Genomic DNA, 22,607 nt, shown 5'->3' on the forward strand with positions numbered 1-22,607 from the left:
ACTTGGTTGCTACAAACCTAATTTCAATAATACTGTGAAGAATAAGAGTTAAATCTTTGCATATGTCCCTGTATACTTAGTATGGGCCTGAATTTACTGGGTTAAAGATTATGGACTATTTTTAAGGTCCAGAAAGGTTTATGATAATTGTACTCCTAGCCACACCTAAGGTAATACTGGCATTTTTCTTTTTTCTTTCTTCTTTTGTAAGTTTATTTATTTTTGAGAGACAGCACATGCAAGTGGGAGAGGGGCAGGGAAAGAGAATTCCAAGCACACTCAGCTCCGCCAGCACGGAGCCCCATGTGACTCAAATCCATGAACCATGAGATCATAATCAGAGCCAAAATCAAGATGCAGACACTTAACCCTGAGTCACCTGGGCACCCCTGACATTTTTCTTTTTAATCCTCTCCAGTTTTATTCACTGACCATTAACACCCTTGCACTGAAATAAAAATAGGAGATGTGTTAAGTAGACATTTAATGCTTTTTCCAAAATAAAAATATGATGAAACTACCACCATCATTTCATTAATTTTTGATGGGTATTTATTTTTCATTTCTGTAGAAGATATAAGGAATTTATAAAAAAGGTCTCATGGAAACAGATTATAATCTTCAGTGACTAGAAAAAATCTTGCTACTACCCTTCTCTGGTAAACGCAGATAAGAAGTAGTTCCTGTTCTTTTTGTGCAGTTTTATACTGTAGTTCAATAAACAGATTCCAGAAAGGGATGACAATGGAACACTAAAGCCTTGTCCTTGTCTTCCATTCACCATAGGTTCTCCCTGAGACTTCAAATAGAAAGCTCCGAGGAACCAAAGGAGGCAAAAATCAATGAGAAGTTCCAAATGCTGATAGTCTGTCCTTCAGTGCTGTTGCTGTTTCTAAGGAAGAGTAAGACTACATGGAATAAGGAGATTAAAAGGATAACAGAAATACAAGGGAGAAAAATGAGGAGAGGTATGTGGACTGGAGTTAGCTTCACAAACCCAAGGGAAATTTCATTTGAAAGATTTACAAATACTACTTCTCATCACGGAGTAAGACAATGCTTGCCCAAGATCCCAGTTCTCAATCTGTGCTCTATTCAGTTTTTATTCCTCATTCCTCATTATCCCTCAATTCCAGTCCAAGTAAGAAAATGAAAGTTGGCACCATAAGAGCAAGAACCCACAATTCTACGTATACTATATGGCCATGGAAGAAAACTGCTACCAAAATAAAAAGTACCACCTTACTATTCACTTGTAAGAGTTTTGGAAACTGAGAAACAATTTCAACAGATTGAACAGTTCCACAAAACTCAGTCTAAAATTTTGCCAAAAAACAAGAAAATTATACTTGTTATTCCCTTAACAAAGAATCTCACCGATCAATCTCTTCAAGTTTTTCATCTATCATTGGACCCATCTGTTGGCAGATATCTGTAAATACAAAAATACTTTTGAATCTTGAAACTTAAACCAGTTTAAGTCAATTTCAAAAGCTTTTGACAATGGACCACACCAATATACAACACCATGCATAATACAAAGAAAATGCAATTTATGCTAGAGAAACGACTATGAAAGACCTAATTTTAATACTGTTCATCACCAATATTAATATCATACAACTAAAGGCAAAGTCATAATCAAAAGAGAAATCCCACCATGTCCCACCAAGTAAGTGCTAACATTACAGACTATTAAATCTGGAGTTATCTTAAAATCTGGAAAACTATTATTAGCTACGTATATTAACTTGAGTCACAATGTATAAAATATATAATTATGTACAGATTAGATATGAACTTTTTCATGTATTTAAGCCATTTCAAAATCAAACATTTTGTGCATTTCCAAATGTAAACACTGATACAATGAATAGAGTAGTATCCTGTATTTATAATTAGACTTTATTCTACAAAAAGATTTACGAAGATTTATCCATTTATCAGAGATTTTTCTGATTAAAGGATTAAAAAAAGGCATAAAAACATTTGTTTTAATTGTTTCAAATTTCTGGGGATTAAAAGGACACAGCATGCATCAAATGACTACATTACAAAATTAACACAGACCATATAGAATTTTGCCCTTTAAAATCATGATACAAGAGAATTAAAAGAGAAATAAGAATTGCTAAAATTTTAATTTAATTAATTTAACATGTTCTTATTCTTAATTCTGTCCTTTTTCGGATTGCAAATGTCTTCATCCAGTATCCCTGGTGGGTTTACAGAAAAACAAAGACTTCCTTCTTGAACAGGATAGGCAGGTTTGTAACAACATCTTCCAAATCATATATTTACTATTTTACTATACTGGTCTGTTTTCCACCAGAGAGAGAGTTCTAATTTATAGAAGCAAACACAAAGCAGAAGATATTTAAGACATTATAAACAACTAAAATATTAAATGACAATGAAGTAATCCCTAACACTCATTAAGTACCTTCTAAATCCAAGAGGTCTTGGGAGTCTGGTTTTGAATCTGTTGGATCTATACTCTGGAGTACCTGCAGGGCTCTATCCATCTTATCCTAAAAAAGTAAATGGGCACTTTAAAAACGCAAAAGCTTTCATTTCAATGAACATAAAAATTACTCTTTCCAAGTATTCTCAAGGATAATAGATTTTAAAGTATTGATAGTTTAACTATTAAACAAAAGAAGAACTCTACCTCATCTATATAAACAGGCTCAGGCTCTGATTTCTTAATTTCCTCCTCCTCCTCATCAATTACATTCAATTTGTCCACAGCTGCTATGGAAACAAAGTAAACTTTAAGTTCCTCAGCATTTACTTTGGTATTTTAGTTACTAATATATAAGTAGCCTGTGATTATCCGCAAGAAAAAAAAAAAAAGGAACTCTTCAGTCATCACATTTCATAGGTAACATACATTATTTCATGTGTTCATCCACTCATGCCACCGACATTTATTAGTGTCACGTACTGTTCTAGGCATTGGATATACAGAGTGAATAAAACAGACCAGAATCTCTGCCCCAATGGAACTTACCTTCTAGTGGAACAAGTGAGCAATATTAACGGGAACTGTCATTATAGGCATTTTCTGAAAAACTGAGTGTTTTTAACACTAGGGTTAGAGTCAAATATATGAGCTCCTTCAGTACACTTTCCTTGCTATAAAAATGTATTTCCCATATGAACAAAAAAACACTCGATTTCATCTTCACAATAGGAAAAAAATATCCAATTTAAACCTAATTTTGATAATAGGTTAAAAAAAATTTTTTTAATGTTTATTTATTTTTGAGAGAGACAGAGAGACAGAGTGTGAGGGGGGCAGGGCAGGGCAGAGGGATGGAGACACAGAATCGAAAGCAGGCTCCAGGCTCTGAGCTGTCAGCACAGAGCCCGACACCGGGCTCCAACTTGTGAACTGCAAGATCATGACCTGAGCCGAAGTCAGATGCCCAACTGACTGAGCCACCCAGGCGCCCCACTTTGATAATAGTTTTAAAGCAATAGGAAAAAAAAAAAAAAAAGCCTTTCATAAAGAGAAGGTTAAAAGATAATTCATAAACATACATATCCAGAAAACTATTTAAATGTTCACTAGAGGGGCGCCTGGGTGGCACAGTCGGTTAAGTGTCCGACTTCAGCCAGGTCACGATCTCGCGGTCCGGGAGTTCGAGCCCCGCGTCAGGCTCTGGGCTGATGGCTCAGAGCCTGGAGCCTGTTTCCGATTCTGTGTCTCCCTCTCTCTCTGCCCCTCCCCCATTCATGCTCTGTCTCTCTCTGTCCCAAAAATAAATAAACGTTGAAAAAAAATAAAAATAAAAAAAAAATAATAATAAAAATAAATAAATGTTCACTAGAGTGCTGCTATAATGTACTGTATTTTAATAAATTTTGATAATAAAATTACAATAAAAACCTACCTTGCCCCTAATCCAAAAATCTCTGTGCTCTGTAGGCCACATTGAAGACACTGTGTTCTCTCTGAAGAGTATATAAGGTTTCCAAGAAAATGTATAAATACCACACCCCCCCCCCCAGAAAAAAGAAAAATCTCTATAACCAAAGGATTTTTGAGTCCTGACAGCTGCTTACTTCAAATATGTGGCTAACTTTCAAACAGGTCCTAAGGAGCAGAGCTCAATATAACATGAGGATGTACTGAAAAGCCAGAGTATTTTTTACTTTTAAAACCACAGCTCAATCTCTCCAGCCTATGCCAACGGGAAATTTCTATGTAGGATCCCCTGAGCATGGTCTCACCAAGTTATTAAAAACAGTGCCTCCAATTTTCATAACTACTTAGTTTACAAGAATAAAAAGTACAAATACAGGCAAAGTGCTCAGTCTTTAAATGAGTCTTTACATGTTTCAACTTTAACTGAATGCCATCACTCCATACAAAGATGATATTACACACAATGCACAGAGCTTTCACAATTTAAGTTTTTTCCCTAAAACCGATAATACAGACTAGCACTGACATGTCCCACAAGTCAGTTTAAGTACATCTAAGAGCACACCAGCAGACTTTAGAATCATGGCTCTAGCACCTACTAACCCCATAAACCCTCAGCCTCAGTTTCTTTATCTGTAAAATGGGGTAACAAAAGTACCTATCTCACAGACTTGTGAGGATTAAATGAAATAGTGCAAGCCAAGGACTTTGCACAATACCTAATAAATGAGTACTCAAGAGGAGCCTGGGTGGCTCAGTTGGTTGAGAGTCCAACTTCAGCTCAGGTCATAATCTCATGGTTTGTGAGTTCGAGCCCTGCGTCAGGCTCTGTACTCACAGCTCAGAGCCTGGAGCCTGCTCTGGATTGTGTGTGTGTGTGTGTCTCTCTCTCTGCCCCTACCTGGCTCATGCACTGTCTTTGTCTCTGTCAGCTGTTCTTTACATTCAGTTCCCCCCCACCTTCCTGCCTGTGTAACAAATGGAAGCTTTCTCTGCATGGTTGACAGAAGATCTGAAGCAGGAACCTACAGTCTTAATTATACTGCTGTATTATTGCTTCAAGGTCCCAAGTTCCGTGATCAAATCAAGGTGAGGAAAAGTCTAAAATTTAGGAGTACTCCTAACCCTTGTGATCACACTTGGCACTTGTCAACCAGCCCCCCACCATGCCACCTACTACTCCCTTCAGTACTATGGTTCAGTGATGAATAAAATCCATATTCTACACTGAACTGACACACACTGTCTCTTAAACCATAATTATGCTGATTTAAATATTTACATGGTCATCACAGATTGTTTTATGCCTTCTATGTAACTATGTACATTAATTCTCAAAGGGTGTAAAATAAAATAATTCTTGGAAATTACCTGGGATAAATTAACCCCTTAAGTTGTTAAGAAGTAAGCTAAACTGTAGTGTCTATAAATAATTTAAAACAAGAGTTAAATACCAATCTACTTTGTATTCAAAATTGAACCAGGGCACCTGCCTGGCTTAGTTGGTAGACCATCTGACTCTTGATCTCAGGGTTGTCAGTTCAAGTCCCACGTTTGGTGTAGAAATTACTTAAAACAAACAAACTAAACCATAAACTTCAAGTGTAAAAAACCTTAATAGATTTACTCTTCACCCTTAAAATTTAACTTACCTGCCTCAGACTCTATGTTTAAATTAGTTGTTACAAAATTAGATGGGAAGAGTCCTGTTCCTCTGTGATTTTCTCCTTTCCACCAATTGGCATCACTGAAAATACAGTACAAAAATGTCATTTGTTCCTCTACATTTTAGTACATTAATGGCAAGAAGAATTAAAATAAAAATTATATTCAGCTTATTTTGAAAATACCTCATATCCAACTATATTTAAACAGTTCTTATACTTAATAAAAGATACAAAAAAACACAAATAAAGCAAACATCCATATTCCTATATTAAAATTTAGAACCATTAGCAAGTGATCATATCGGAATCTGGGCTTTAAAAAAATAATAAAAATTATAGGTAACACTGAATCCTCTTTATCAACAACCTCAAGTCCCAATCCCACATCTAACCTGCCAAACCACTACCATAAAGCTGGTATGTGGCCTTCCTGCAAGTGTATATTTTATTTGTTTACAGATACTTATAGCAAAGTCTATAGATATATTAACCATTATAGATTTCTACAATTCACTTTATTATTTTCATATCTTATTTATCCCTTTTAAAGACTCATTATACAAACACAGTATATTTGATTTACTGATCTCCATAATGATGGACACTTAAATATTTCCAGCCTTTCACCATTATAAAGATTGGAGTGATGATCATTCTAGATTCTAGTGCACACAAGCAACAATTCTTGAGGCTTATTCACACACATGGACTTGCTGGGCCAAAGGATATAAACATTTTCCATTTTACCAAATATTGCCAAATATTCTCAAAAGTGGTTGTAGCCATGCACCATCCTACTTCCCTGAGCAACATGTGAGAATGTCTTTTTCCCTCACCTGTGTTAACTGTCCAAGCAACACTTGCTATCAGACAGGAGAGAAACCCTATCTCATGGCTGTGCTCATTTGCACTTCCTGAGCATGTGCATGTGTTGCTGGCCATTCAGACTGCCTCTTCTGTAAACTGCTCATTCATGTTTTCTGTCCATTTTCCTTTTCCCACTGGGCCATTTATTTGTTTTTATGGATCTATAGGGGTTCTTTATATATTCTGGATAGCAACTGTTTGTCTGAATTATGTAAATGCCTTCTCTCTACTTGTCTTTTAACATACATTTATGGTTTCTTTCATCGCATGGTGTATTTTGTTTCATGTAATCAAATTTAGCAATCTCTTACGGTTTATAGTTTTCTTAAATCTTTCACTATCCTTGAGCTTCTAAATCTGTTTTCCTATATATTTAATAGTTTTAGGTTTTCTTTTTTATTTGTCCCCTGCGTGTAAATCTTTAATCATTTGGAATGAAACTGTATGTACTATGTGAAGCTGAATCAAAGTTTTATTTGTACTGTATAAAGAGCTATTAATCCCAGCAAAAATTTATTGAATAGTACATCATTTTTTCTACTGATTTATAATATTCTATCTTAAGCAGGCTGCTATCTGTTCGTGAGCAGATGGATCTGGATTCCATTCTGTTGAACAGTCTATATATTTATTTACTACAGCTTGTTAATATGCCTTGATACTTGGCAGGGAAAGTACTCTGTCTTGCATACTTTCATATTTCCATATTAATGTTAAAATTAAAATGTTTTCAAGTTCTCTGGGGGAAAAAAAAAAGTCCTGTTGGGATTTTAATTAAAAATGCACTGGGGTGCCTGGGTGGCTTAGCCAGTTAAGCACCAACTTCAGCTCAGGTCATATCTCATGGTTTGTGAGTTTGAGCCCCGTGTTGGGCTCTGTGCTGACAACTCTGAGCCTGGAGCCTGCTTCAGATTCTGTGTCTCCCTCTCTCTGCCCCTCCCCCATTAACATTCTGTCTGTCTCTCTCTCAAAAATAAAATAAACATTAAAAAACTTAAGGGGCAACTGAGTGGCCCAGGTGGTTGAGCATCCAACTTCAGCTCAGTTCATGGGTTTGAGCCCCATGTCGGGCTCTGTGCTGACAGCTCAGAGGTTGGAGCCTGCTTTGGATTCTGTGTCTCCCTCTCTTTCTCCGCCCCTTCTCTGTTCATGCTCTGTCTCTCAAAAATAAATAAATATTAAAAAAAAATTGTTTTAAGTTAAAAAAATAGTAATTAGAAATGCACTGAATTTATGCATTAATATGGGAAAAATGACATCTTTAGAACATTAAAGTTTTATTCACCATGAACATGGTATCTCTCTCCATTTATATTTATATAAACGGGTGCCAGAGTGGCTCAGTCGGTTAAGCGTCCGACTTCAGCTCAGGTCATAATCTCACAGGCTGTGAGTTTGAGCCCCGCCCCGTGTCAGTCTCAGAGCCTGGAGCCTGCTTCAGATTCTGTTTCCTTCACTCTCTCCGCCCTTCCTCCACTCATGCGCTCTCTCTCAAAAATAAAAAATAAAATAAAAACATTATATTTATATAAACATATTATATGTATATATTTCTTTACATCTTTCAAAGAATTTTATAACTTTCTCCATAAAGTCCTTATATATCTTTATTAGGTTTATTTATCCCTAGATCATCTATATTTTTTATTACTACTGAGAATGGCAATTTTTTTCTATTTTCTAAAAGCTGTGATTAAAGCACCCACTGATTTCTGTATGTTGAGCTTGTATCCAACAACCATGAACTCTTACCAATTTTAATGGTTTGTCCATCGATTCTCTTGGATTTTCTATATGGACAATCATAGAATCCAGAAAGGATAATTTTGTCCACTCCTTTCCAAAAATTTGACTTATTGAGCAGACATTCTTAAAAATGAAATTTCAGGATGAATTAACTTCTACGATTATGAAACATAATTTGACTTAAAAAGCACCACAAAGTGAACTCCTGGGTGGCTCAAACAGTTGGGCATCCAACTCTTGATCTTGGCTCAGGTTATGATCTCGCGGTCCATGGGTTTGAGTCCTACGTCGGGCTCCACACTGACAGGAGCCTGCTTGAGATTCTCTGTTTCCCCCTTTCTGCCCCTCCCCTGCTTGTGCTCTCTCTCGCTCTCTCTCTCTCAAAATAAATAAATAAACTTAAAAAAAAAAAAAGTACCATGAAGATGCAAGCTATGTATCATCCAAATGTTTAAAACCAGAAAATAATTGATGTATTGACAATTGTAATATATCATGTCTGCTGATGTCTATTTAGAATGAGAAATTCTCTCTTACACACATGCTTTTTTAAATTAAACCTTCCATTTTTTTTTTTAAATTTTTTTTTTTCAACGTTTATTTATTTTTGGGACAGAGAGAGACAGAGCATGAACGGGGTAGGGGCAGAGAGAGAGGGAGACACAGAATTGGAAACAGGCTCCAGGCTCTGAGCCATCAGCCCAGAGCCTGACGCGGGGCTCAAACTCACGGACCGTGAGATCTTGACCTGGCTGAAGTCGGACGCTTAACCGACTGTGCCACCCAGGCGCCCCAAACCTTCCATTTTAAAAAGGACAGCTGAACTCAGAGCAATTTTTATATAAAACCAGAAACTTCAAACCTATGAAATGGACACACAGATTTGAACTTATCAACAATTTTATGTGTAGCCTTTCCCAGGCTTGATGAAACATAAAAGCAGACAAAACAACCAAATGCCATGTCAAAGCATGATGACTCCTTCCTAGCCCTAACCCAGCTCTACATTCTCTCCACTGACAATGAGTTGATTCTTTGGAATGTTAATGATACAAAATACTGTTCAATTTTTAAATTTCTAAATTAAGGTAATTCAGCACAGTAATTTTACACAAACTGATCATTAAACACAGCATTTATATTTAGCTTTTTATATTAAGTAAAAATAAATCACAGCTGAGTGAAAAATGATAAACACAGAAACTTCACTGTCAATGAGCTGATCATTCAGCTAACACTTAGAAAAGACTACCAAAGAGAGGACAAGTGACATTAGACTAAGCAATGAAGTTACAAAGCTAATGGAGATAGGGTTTCTGCCCTCAAGAACGAAAATCTAGTGCAGTATTTTTCAACCCTCTCATACCAGTTAAGAACATGTTACCTTGCTTTACCTTGTAGGATTTGTTTTCTCCTTCTCCCTTCCTCTCAAAATCAACTCATGTAGCAGGACAGACATGTAGAGCAGTGACTGCAGTATAGTATGAAAAATGCCACTATGTTCAGGGATGTATAGCAGCAAAGAGAAACTATTTCTAACTACCGGAAACTAACAGCAGAGAAGATTTAAAGGCTTCTAAGAAGATATAAAATCTACATGGGTTTTGAAGATTAAGCAGGCAGTGCCAGGAAGAAAATGAAATTAGGGTTATGGAAATAAAAATGACATTCTCTATTACCATTATGAATAAGCAAGAAAATAAAAATACAAAGAAACAGAAAACTGCACACTAACAAAAAACAAAGTTATCCTGGCTCATTTTAGGTCTCAAAAAATGAAAACCTGAGCCTCTCCTTTAAGCTATTGACTTCCCAACTAAGACAACTTATTTACTGTCTTTTGTAATAACAATGGCTGAAAATAACTGATGCTCTATTTATGGATATGATAATCATGTGAAAAAAACACAAACATACAAGTAGTGAATCTGGAAATCTTAGTGATCTTGTGGGGATCATTTCCTTAATATACGTATTTTTTAATTTAGGGGACCAATCCTTCTAAAGCCTGGACTCCCTTGCAAATCTTCCTTGCAAGTAAACTTCCTTTTCTTTTCTAAATGTGTCTGCCTCTTTCGACAGGAGTTTCCAGGAATAAAGAATCAAATGTGCAATGCTACACAGGATCTAATCACAATATGGCATTTTTGGAAATGCAAGAATTCTACTTGATTATTTGAAATAATACGTAAAGAGTCAGCAAGGAGTGGTGAGATAAAGCTAAAAATGTAGAAAGTGAAAAGCTTTTTTAGTATACTCTGTTAATAAGAAATGTGTGCCTTTTCTATTAGTTCAGTGTTTCTTAAGCTGAAATCCAAGAATGATGCAGCTTCAAGCAACTTCAAGTTGTGTATGTGAAAATTTTAATTTTGTGCTTTCATTTCCACAGCAATATGAAAACAATGAAGATGGGCATATTCTGAATCATTTAGATGAACTTCTTTCAATTGAAGACTGCCATTTAACTTTTTTTAATTTTTTATATTTTTTGCCATTTAACTTTAATACCCAAGTTTGCATTTGAGCCTAAAAACCTTTGCAAAGATAATCCATCATCCAGAATGATAACATGTAACCTATAGGTGTTAATGAGGTCTATGGCAATTTTAAGATTGGGGTAGCCAATCAAATGACTGTAATCAACCTACATATTCCACCATATTCATGTTGAGTCTCTTAGAAGTTACTAAGATAAAAGTTCTTTTTTATAGTGTTAAGTCTCCACTGAAAATAGTTTTATATGAGTCTAAGTTGTTAAATGTATTTGTGCCTAATTAAACATGTGCGAAAAGACACATGCAGCACAGCAACATAACCCTTTACTCATGGCAAGCCTGTAGACTATAATAGGAGTATAATGCCACGTGAACACCAAATGATGTCAAGGGATACAGTATGCATGATGGATTCATGACAATTACAAAAGAAAAAGTCAGAGAATTGAGTTATTATAGCACAGGGTAGTAGAAGCCTACTGAAGATAAGTGATAAAGTATCTGTGCCATTAATCAGTACCCTGTAAGTAGCAATTTATTTTCGAATATTTTCTCACTAGATCAAATACTCAAAATTTGAATCTTAGAGCAAAAACTACTCATTTTATAGTTTTCTTTCCATTTATTTTATAAATGTCTTTAATTTTCTAGTTGCATAACAGTATTTAAAGTATAAACTTAAGTTCCTTTGTAAATATTCTAACTAAAATTACACTAAGAAGCCTGACATTTCAGACTGTCAGTGTTCAGAGCCCACACTACTTAGTCGTCTTTTTTTTTAATGTTTATTTACATATTTCTTTAGAGAGGGAGACAAAGAATGAGCAGGGAAGGAGCAGAGAGAGAGGGAGACACAGAATCCAAAACAGGCTCCAGGCTCCGAGCTGTCAGCACAGATCCCGACGCAGGGCTCAAACTCACAAACTGTGAGGTCATGACTTGAGACAAAGTTGGACGCTTAACCGACTGAGCCACCCACATGCCCGTTTATTTATTTTTAAGAGAAAAAGAGACAGAGCATGAGCAGGGGAGGGGCGGAGAGACAGGGAGACACAGAACCTGAAGCAGGCTCCAAGTTCTGAGCTGTCAGCGCAGAGCCTGATGCAGGGCTCGAACCCACGAACTGCGAAATCATGACCTGAGCCAAAGTCTGATGGTCAACCGACTGAGCCACCCAGGAGCACCAATATTTATTTACTCTCATTCAGGAGTCATGTGTTCCATTCTCAATGACTTAAAAAAAAATTTTTTTTTCTTAAAAAAAAAGATTATTTTCTTGATCACCTAAGAGACCTTCCTTTTCCTACTCTCAATTTCTTGCAAAATTTTTCCTATCCCATCAAAACCAAAGTTCACCTGAAATGAACTCTCAGCTTAAGCCTTCTTTCCCAGATGCTTGCATCCAGTACAAATCTGGTCTCTTCTGGACCCCAACATTGCCTCTTTTATGGCATTCACAGTCTGCATTCCATACTAATACCTGTATAGAAATTTCAACTCCCTTACTTTAGATTTTATAAGACAGAACCGCATCCTCATTCATTTTTTATATAAACAGAGCCTAGTACATAATACTTTTTCAATAACTATTTACTGCAGCAAAGTAACACTATTTTGTGTATATACTCATTTAAAAATGCACCAGACTAAGCATCCTTACTAAGTTATTTGTAATGGATACCAAATGCATCTGCAATCTCTGTTCACAGTATTAAGCTATTATGTCCACCCTTACTAAATTTCATCAACTTTAAAAAAAATTTTTTTTTTTAATTTTATTTTTTATTTTTTAAAATTTACATCCAAATTAGTTAGCATATAGTGCAACAGTGATTCCAGGAGTAGATTCCTTAGTGCCCCTTACCCATTTAGCCCATCCCCCCTCCCACAACCCCTCTAGTAACCCTCAGTTTGTTCTCCATATTTATGAGTCTCTTCTGTTTTGTCCCCCCTCCCTGTTTTTATATTATTTTTGTTTCCCTTTCCTTATGTTCATCTGTTTTGTCTCTTAAAGTCCTCATATGAGTGAAGTCATATGACTTTTGTCTTTCTCTGACTAATTTCACTTAGCATAATACCCTCCAGTTCCATCCACGTAGTTGCAAATGGCAAGATTTCATTCTTTTTGATTGCCAAGTAATACTCCATTGTATATATATACACCACTTCTTTATTCATTCATCCATCGACGGACATTTGGGTTCTTTCTATACTTGGGCTATTGTTGGTAGTGTTGCTATAAACATGGGAGTGCATGTGTCCCTTTGAAATAGCACACCTGTATCCCGTGGATAAATGCCTAATAGTGCAATTTCTGGGTCACAGGGTAGTTCTATTTTTAGTTTTTTGAGGAACCTCCATACTGTTTTCCAGAGTGGCTGCACCAGCTTGCATTGCCACCAACAATGCAAAAGAGATCCTCTTTTTTCGCATCCTCGCCCTATTTTTTTATGTTTATTTTTGAGAGAGAGGGAGAGACACAGCATGAGCAGGGGAAGGGCAGAGAGAGAGGGAGACACAGAATCTGAAGCAGGCTCCAGGTCTGAGATGTCAGCACAGAGCCTGACGCGGGGCTCGAACCCACAAACTGTGAGATCATGACCTGAGCCGAAGTCAGACACTCAGCCAACTGAGCTACCCAGGCACCCCACATCCTCACCCTATTACATAATACTTTTTCAATAACTATTTACTGCAGCAAAGTAACACTATTTTATGTATATACTCATTTAAAAATGCACCAGACTAAATATCCTTACTAAGTTATTTGTAATGGATACCAAATGCATCTGCAATCTCTGTTCACAGTAATAAGCTATTATGTCCACCCTTTTACTAAATTTCATCAACATTTTTTTTTACGTTTATTTATTTTTAAGACAGAGAGAGACAGAGCACAAGCAGCGGAGGGGCAGAGAGAGAAGGAGACAAAGAACCCGAAGCAGGCTCCAGGCTCCGAGCTGACAGCACAGAGCCCAACGTGGGGCTCAAACTCCTGAACCGTGAGATCATGACCTGAGCCAAAGTCGGACCCTCAACCAACTGAGCCACCCAGGCACCCCTCATCAACTTCTTTTAAAGGCAAAGTAAAAAACAGAATTAGGCCCAATAGAGACAGACCTACCTACCTACCTACATACATTTATTTATTTTAAGTTTATTTATTTTTGAGAGAGAGAGAGAGAGAGAGAGAGAGTGAGAGGAGGAGGAACAGAGAAAGAAGGAGATACAGAATATGAAGCAGGCTCCAGGCTCTGAACTATCAGCACAGAGCCTGACGCGGGGCTTGAACCTACAAACCGTGAGATCATGACCTGAGCCGAAGTCAGATGCTTAACCAACTGAGCCACCCAGGTGCCCCATGATCTACCCTTTTTTAGAAGTTGAAGTGTAGTTGACATACAATACTATATTAGCTTAGGTGTACAACAGATATATTCTTTACTGCAACTTTAAGTGATAGAGTAATTGTGAGGGAGGGTACAGTAGCAGATTTAGAATTAGAGAAGACCTGAGCATAGCTTTTGGTTGCTTTTACCAAAGATAATATAGCTGTATTTCTTCCCAAATTTTTTTACCAGTTTTTTTGATATACACAACTCCCAGTGCAAATGGATTCAGAGGACCAAATATTTATGCTTCACAATTGTGATAAGTAACATTATTTAATACATCTTTTATCCAAGAGAATACTACCAAACTTAACAAAACAATAACAAACTCACATTACCTAGTCTAACTAACTTTTATTTTTATTTTTTAATTTATTTATTTTGAGAGAGAGAGAAAGAGCATAAGCAGGGCAGGAGCAGACAGAGAGGGAGAGAGAATCCCAAGCAGGCTCCACGCTGTCAGCACAGAGCCCGATACAGGGCTTGATGTCACGAAGCATGAGATCATGACCTGAGCTGAGCTCAAGAGTCAGACACTTAACCAACTGAGCCATCCATGCATTTCTGATTAAATTTTATGTTAGAAAAAAATTAAGGTATGAAAAGGCTCTATTATGATTTAAATATACTAAGTCAAAGACCTTAATATCCATATTCTAAATTAAGAATATTATACTTAATAACTTCAAAATATTCCAGAAATAAAGATAGAAAACTTACCTGTCATCCAAAACAATAATAATTTCACCATGTTTAAAAGTAAGTTCATTGTCCTCAACGGCTTCAAAATCGTATAAAGCTCTCACTTTCCTTGCAACTTTATTATTTAACTGAATTTCTGCAGATGGATATAAGGATTTTGTTTCTGTGTGCTGCTGCTTCTGCTCTTGTAATGATAATTCAATAGCTAATTTGAAAAATTTAAATGCAAAAAAACAAGATAGCCAAAATTAATTCTGATTTTTTTAAAGCAAAAAAGAAATACTTTTAATGTAATACTTAATAAAATAAATCAAGTTGAGTATTTTATTTGTCCAATTAAATGCTAAACAGTTAACTTTTCTGGAGTGTGGGAGGACAGGGCAGAGAATCATGACATTTTTTAAAATAAAGTTTTTGCTCATTCCTTATTATCACAGTCTGTCATATACAGCAGCTATTATTTTTATAGCAAACAGATTGTGACATTATAATATGGGTAGCTTTCCATATAGGACAAGCCGTGAACATATTTCTGTGCTTGACTCATAACTTTGGCATTAAAGAAAAGGTGAAATGAAATCTCTCCAAAGGTAAGACACTAAATACGTATTATTGACAATGATTATGAATTAAATCATTCTTGTATCATGTTAATTGTTTTCCTTACTTTTGAGACCCTACTAGATATGAGGCAAAATAGTAAAAGCATACCCAGTTTGATTATAATTTTTATTTAAATAAATTGTTCTGGCAAGGATGTTTTAAGCAATATTAAATTATACACGCTTGAGCATTTACCTTTAGCTATGTCTTCATCTTCTTTGTTTTTGTTCGATGATGTACCATTCTTGGCAGCAGCTGAGACAGTCTGTAAATGTATGAGTAAAATGAACACAACTACTGTTTCAAAGAAAACACAAGCTCTATAATTACTCGCACATGTTAATTTTTAAAAAGCTGACAAGAGTTTCTTCTAAAAGTGAAGTTCTTTGTAAAAATTTAAAGTAGCAGTTTTCAAATACTAAAATAAAATACCATGGTTTTCGAGAAAACATAATAAACTCACAAGGCACAAACTGGCTTACATTATGCATAAATCTTAGTATATGACACAGATCATGGCATACAGAAAATACTGAAACACAAATCTTTCCCAATTGGACTTTCCTAACCTCAACTGTCCAAGGTATTTTATTCAGTGAGGGACACTGAAGTCTAGGAGAGGCAGCAAGAAGCCATAATAATTACTGAAAAGAAGAGGGTGGATGGAGACAATAGGTGCGGTTCTAGGAATACTTATTAAGCTCTTTTAGTACCATTGTACTTGAATCATGGTGGCACCTCAGGCACATCAGAATTAGGAGGCTCATGCTTAAATTTAAAGGCATGGAAGACAGGGGTGCCTATGTAGCTCACTCAGTTGAGCTTCTGACTTCAGCTCAGGTCATCATCTCACGGTTCATGAGTTTGAGCCCCACACTGGGCTCTGTGCTGACAGCTCAGAGCCTGGAGCCTGCTTCGGACTCTGTCTCTCTCTCTCTCTCTCTCTCTGCCTTTTCCCTGCTCAGGTTGCCTCTGTCTCACAAAAACAATTTTCAAAAATAAAAAATAAATTAAAAACAACGTTAAAGCCATGGAAGACAGAGATGTCCAGGATCCTGAACCATCAACCAGTTCATTAAACACAGGTTTTTACCATAAGAGACTCTCCTAAAGACTGAGAACAGGGGCGACTGGGTGGCTCAGTCGGTTAAGTGGCCGACTTCGGCTCAGGTCATGATCTCGCAGTCCGTGAGTTCAAGCCCCGCGTCGGGCTCTGTGCTCACAGCTCAGAGCCTGGAGCCTGTTTCAGATTCTGTGTCTCCCTCTCTCTGACCCTCCCCCGTTCATGCTCTGTCTCTCTGTCTCAAAAATAAATAAACGTTAAAAAAAAAAAAAATTTTTTTTTAAATAAATTAAAAAAAAAAAAGACTGAGAACAAACTGAGGGTTGATGGGGGTGGGAGGGAGGGGAAAGTGGGTGATGGGCATTGAGGAGGGCACCTGTTGGGATGAGCACTGGGTGTTGTATGGAAACCAATTTGACAATAAGTTTCATATTTAAAAAAACACACACACAGGTTTTTAACGACATGCAGAAAGGACAAAGCAGAAAAATGCTTGCTTTTATTACTTATAAGGTTTTTGTCCCCAAATTCTCCCTTGAACCCTTAGTTCTGCTCAGCTATAAAGATTCTTTTTGACTGTGTAGTCTACAGTCCAAAGACAAATAAAATATACAGTACTTCTCTTAGTTTCTTTCCCTAGTCCATATCCCAATATTAACTGGAAGGAAAGAGGCACTGAAGCAAAACTCAAGATAGTGTTTTTCTCCCACACTTAGCCCACTCTGTGGCTTATTATCCTGACCTTCACCCCTGTCCTACTGAAGCTATCTTCCCATCTCCTCAAATAAATTTCTAGTCTTATAGTTCCCCTTATCTATTTGTAAACCATTCCCTGCAGGCATATTCACTCTTCAAAAAATTGGTGTTGAGCTTTCTCAATTCCATAAACTTGTTTGTATCATTCTTCCCCCAGTAGGATCTCCTCTCCTGTCTACATACTGAAATGCATTCCAATCTAAAAATTCTACCTCTTTACCATCCCAGTCTGTAGTTACCTTTCTCTCCTGGCATCCTGTCTTTGTTACCCATCCTACCCATCCCTCATCCATATGTGTCACTTATAATTCAGTTATTTTTCACCTGTCTATAACAATCCAACTTTACTACAAATTTCTTAAACATAAGGGCTCCCTCATACATATATGCCTTTTGCATGACTCTAGACTTAGAGTATCATTAAACAGATTATTTATGGCTGATTCACTTTTCAAAGTTCTGATAAGTATAAGACATTCACTCAAGAGGGGCGCCTAGATGGCTCAGTCTGTTAAGCAGTCGGGTCATGGTTTCGGATCAAGTCATGATCTCACGGTTTATGAGTTTGACCCCACACTGAGCTCTGTACTGACAGTGATAAGCCTGCTTGGGATTCTCTCTTTCCCTCTCTCTCAAAACAATAAACTTAAAACAAAAAAAGAAATTCACTCAACAATTAGAACATCTACTAATATAAGGCGCTATTTCAGATAGGCACCTGGAGAGTGGAGGTGGGAAATGATGATTAAGACAGACTTTGCCCAGCCTTTATATGATACGTACCTTCAAAATAGTATAAGATCAACCATGGGTGTAAGTGAATTTCTCACCTGAGAACCTGCTGGAGGAAAAGTAATTCCTTCTTCTTTCATAGATTTAATAGTTGCAGATATTAGACTAAACTGAGGATCCTTCTGAAATTCTTCTGACCACTCCACCATTAAAGATTTCAGTTTTTCACACACTTTAGGATGAGCCTTTTAAGGGCAATGCAAAGAAAGAAATAAAACTATGGTTAAGTAATGGTTAAAGAACTTGAAACATTTAACAAAGAGAATTACCACCAAAATTAAACATCAACGAAAGTCCAGCAATCCTCAGCCTACATGAGTACTTGGTAAATGCCTATTTTTGCTTTAAGATAGAGTTATTTCTTGTAAAATTACCCTTTTAAACATCAATTTCTAACTCTTACTACAATGACAACAGATTTTTTATATTCAGAGGTTATTTCTTGTTTTCTTAATATGCTCAACATTAGACTAAGCTTTTTATATCAGCCAAACTAAAATTCTGGAATTTTACTAATAGCAAGAGAACGGTGCTTCAGAGTTTCTATCCCAAGGATATCAATAACAACCCTATCGTGAAAACACCCCCCGCCCCCCGTCCCGGCCCTGCTCTAAAGTAAAGACCCCCTTTGCTTGTTATCTCTAATGTGAATCTGGACAGGATAGTGGTGGTTTGGACTTTGAAGGTACGGAAACCTAGATCTGAACCTCAGCTGTGCTACTTACTAGTCACATGACCTAGGACAAGTTACTCAACTTCTCTCTAAGGCTCAGTTTCTGTATTGATAAAAAAGGAATGACAAGAGAATCGAACTTCTAAAAGTTATTAAGAGCATTAAACAAGATAGTATATGTAAAATTCTTAGAGCAGTGACTGCTTACTAACTCTCAATAAAGAAGAGCTATTATCACTAGTATATATGTTTTGGGAAGAAAAACAGGTTTTGGTGCTTCAAATGAAAACATCAAGTTTTACAAAAGGAAGTTTATTTCATCTCAAACTTATCTAAAAATTATTTCATTTATAACAATTTTATTAACGCTATATAGAGTTAAAATGACATACAGTATATGCACTTTTTAATGACTTAAATTCTTCTCTTTTTAAAATTTACCTTATTTTTTATCACAGCACGTACTTCTGTTGCAAAATCACGGGAACATACTTCTAAATGAAATATCTTTCCACAGTTTGCCACACAAGCCCCAAGAAGCTATTAATTAAAATAAAAATCAATATACAAATGTTGAGATATTATCTTATTTAACTTACTGAAATAAATACACATTTAAAATTTGGGTCAAATAATAAATAACATGACTTTTACTTACAGTTAACGCCTGCAGAGCAACATGAGGAACCTTATGATTTACCCTTTTCATTATGGCTTTTAGGCAATCTTTTGCTCTAAGAAAAAAATGAAGAAGGTTAAGGATTTATTCAGAATTTCAACTTAAACATTAAAAATATAAGGCCTACCAAATAACTTTAAATTTAAAAATAAAATCCTGCAAGGGCACCTGGGTACCTCAGTCAGTTAAACTTCTGACTCTTTGGATTTCAGCCCAGGTCATAATCTCACGGTTTGTGAGATCAAGCCCCATGTCAGACTCCATGCTAACAGCTCCCTGGAGCATGTTTGGGATTCTCACTCCTTTTTCTCTGCCCCTCCCCCATGTGTACATGTGCTCTCTCTCTCAAACATTAAAAAAATATTTCCTAAATTGTACACCATAAACTAGTATTACACTGTGTATTAAATAACTGGAATTTAAATAAAAACTTTGTCCCCCCCAAAAAATATTTTCCACTGTCCACTTTCCTGTGCCTTAATATTTACCAATGCCTTCCAGTGATTTAGCACTGCCCTCCCCTGCTTGCTTGCATACACATGCGCACAGGCTCTCTCTCTTTCTCTCTCTCAAAATAACGTTAAGTAAATGAGTAAATAAATAACATCCTGCAAACTTCATTTCATTAAAGGATTAAATCTGTAAAATGATTCTACACAATCTTTCGTTCATAGAACTGCAGAACTCAAAAAAAAAAAAAAAAGGAGCTTGCTGTAAATGTTGTATATTCCCCAATCAAGAGCCAAATCATTTCCAAAAGATCAACACAAAAAAACTATGTCATATAAATTACCTTTTTTCTTCAAGACAGGTTTAGTGTTCAGACAACAAATTCTTATCATAAAAAAAATTACCGAGACATAGTCTTCAAAGTTTTCAGTATAAACATGTATGAAGGTACTTTGAAAAGTTGTAATGTTAAAACAAATACTTTCATCAGTCTGCTAAACTTCTAAAGTATAGATCAGTTCAGCTTACTTATTGCATTCTCTCCCAAAAGCACTCTTTTTTATATTCACTTTTTCATCATATTACTATTTTCATCTATTCATTATCAAAGAGCTTTTTCAGTATATTACCTACTATATTATTATATTTATCTACTTTATTAAAAGGCTCCCATACATGTCTAAGTCACAGGGGAATTCCCTAAACAACTTTCACTGTTAACACGTGTTCCTATTGTGTAAAAGCCCTAATGACATATTTTAATATGTCTCAGGTTTTCAGTTGAACTCTTTTCCATTTGTTCTTTCATGATAAGGTTAGTCCCATAAATCTGGCCACCAGGATCTCTTTACTTTTGTCCCCCAAAAGTAAACAGTAAAATCCCATTTTCCTCTCAAAGTTGTATCAGGCAAAGAGACAGGTAATTAAGCTCCTAGACATTCACCATGCATGACTGGGCATCTTACCCATTAGGAGTGCTCCCAACTTTGTCACATATGTCCATAATAAGACTCCAATCTTCTGTAGTGTTGTACTCATTTGTGGCTTTTTCTATAAAATATCAGCACACACAAAAATTAGGACATGTCTCAATTAACAATAAAATACCAAAAAAGGCACAGTAGTTAAAACCTTTTCTTTTGCCAAATATAAAAGAACTACAGAAAAATTTCAGAAGATAAAGTATTTTCAACTTTAAATTGTATAGCTATATGAATTAAATGTTCTAAGGTACACCAATAAAATTTCTTCTAAACAGTGAAATAATACTAAATAAGTTACAAATCAGCAATAATTCTATAAAATTCTAGGGGCGCCTGGATGGCTCAGTCAGTTAAACGTCTGATTCTTGATTTTGGCTCAGGTCATGATCTCATGGTTCACGAGATGTGCTGTCAGCACAGAGCCCGCTTTGGATTCTCTGTCCCCCTCTCTCTAAGGCTCTCTCAAAAATAAACAAACATTAAAAGCAACAACAACAACAACAACAACAACGCTTTGGGGCTCTTGGGTGGCTCAGTCAGTTAAGTGTCCAGTTAAGCGTTCAACTTCAGCTCAGGTCATCATCTCATGGTTTGTGAGTTGGAGCACCGCGTCAGGCTCTGTGCTGACAGCTCAGAGCCTGGAGCCTGCTTCGGATTCTGTGTCTTCCTCCCTCTCTGCCCCTTACCCACCCTCTCTTTCGCTCAAAAATAAACATTGAAAAAAAAATTTTTTAAAAACCAATGCTTTTGCAAATAGTGAACAGTAATCCACATTTTCTTATATGATGATACATATTTTTAAGGCTTTCTTTCAAATTAGAATTTGATAGGATTTTTTTAAAGCTTATTTTTTTATTTAAAAAAAAATTTTTTTTAAACGTTTTATTTATTTTTGAGACAGGAAGAGACAGAGCATGAACAGGGGAGGGTCAGAGAGAGGGAGACACAGAATCTGAAACAGGCTCCAGGCTCTGAGCGGTCAGCACAGAGCCCGACGCGGGGCTCAAACTCACGGACCGCGAGATCATGACCTGAGCCGAAGTCGGCCGCTTAACCGACTGAGCCACCCAGGCGTCCCTAAAGCTTATTTTTGAGAGAGAAAGAAAGACAGAGGGCACAGAGGAAGGGCAGAGAGAGAGGGAGAGAATTCCAAGCAGGTTCAGCACTCACAGCATGGAGCCCCCGACATGGGGCTCATCTCATGGTTCATGAGATCATGACCTGAGCCAAAGTTAGAAACTTAACCAATTGAGCTACCTGGGTACCCAACAAAAGCATTGTTTTTAAAGGGCAAAAGAGGAAAATGATTAATAAAATAACAGTAAATTCATACAACAGAATATGAAAATTGAGTTATATGTAACTAAATGTTCAAAAAATGTATAAATCCCAAAATATAATGATTTGGTTTATACTGAGTTTAAAAAGCTAATGGCAGAATATATGACATTCACATAAACTTTCTAAACAGCTTTACTGAGATACAGTTCACATCACAACTCACCCAATTTAACGTGTACCATTTGATTTTTTTAGTGTATTCAGAGTTGTGCAACTATCACTATTATCTAATTCTAGAACATTTCACCACCCTAAAAAGAAGTCCATACCCATTGGCAGTCACAGCCCAATCTCCCCCCATAATCCCCACCCTAGATAACCACTAGTCTACTTCATATCTCTATAAATTTGCCTAATCTGTATTTCTCATATAAATAAAATCATACATGGTCTTTTGTGACTAGCTTCTTTCATTTAGTACAACGTTTTCAAGTTCATCTATGCTGAAGTATGCATCAGTACTT

At 36.4% G+C, this 22,607-nt stretch overlaps 1 protein-coding gene across 3 annotated transcripts in view; it reads right to left on the minus strand.

The window, feature by feature from the left end:
- Positions 1-22,607, minus strand: part of STAM2 (signal transducing adaptor molecule 2) — a 52,208-nt gene that overhangs the window by 10,181 nt on the left and 19,420 nt on the right. For 2 of the 3 annotated variants that reach the window (XM_040475080.1, XM_040475082.1), the window contains 10 exons: positions 20,785-20,869; positions 19,349-19,424; positions 19,132-19,230; positions 18,056-18,202; positions 15,602-15,671; positions 14,822-15,008; positions 5,587-5,681; positions 2,672-2,754; positions 2,444-2,531; positions 1,378-1,432 (listed from right to left, as the gene is read on the minus strand). In XM_040475080.1, coding sequence (XP_040331014.1) covers positions 1,378-1,432; positions 2,444-2,531; positions 2,672-2,754; positions 5,587-5,681; positions 14,822-15,008; positions 15,602-15,671; positions 18,056-18,202; positions 19,132-19,230; positions 19,349-19,424; positions 20,785-20,869 — 985 coding nt within the window. The remainder of the gene's footprint in view (positions 1-1,377; positions 1,433-2,443; positions 2,532-2,671; positions 2,755-5,586; positions 5,682-14,821; positions 15,009-15,601; positions 15,672-18,055; positions 18,203-19,131; positions 19,231-19,348; positions 19,425-20,784; positions 20,870-22,607) is intronic. The other variant, XM_040475081.1, reaches the window with a different exon arrangement.

This window comes from Herpailurus yagouaroundi, unplaced genomic scaffold, assembly GCF_014898765.1.
Source record: "Herpailurus yagouaroundi ecotype Mexico unplaced genomic scaffold, PumYag 140, whole genome shotgun sequence".
NCBI classification, from domain to species: Eukaryota; Metazoa; Chordata; class Mammalia; order Carnivora; family Felidae; genus Herpailurus; species Herpailurus yagouaroundi.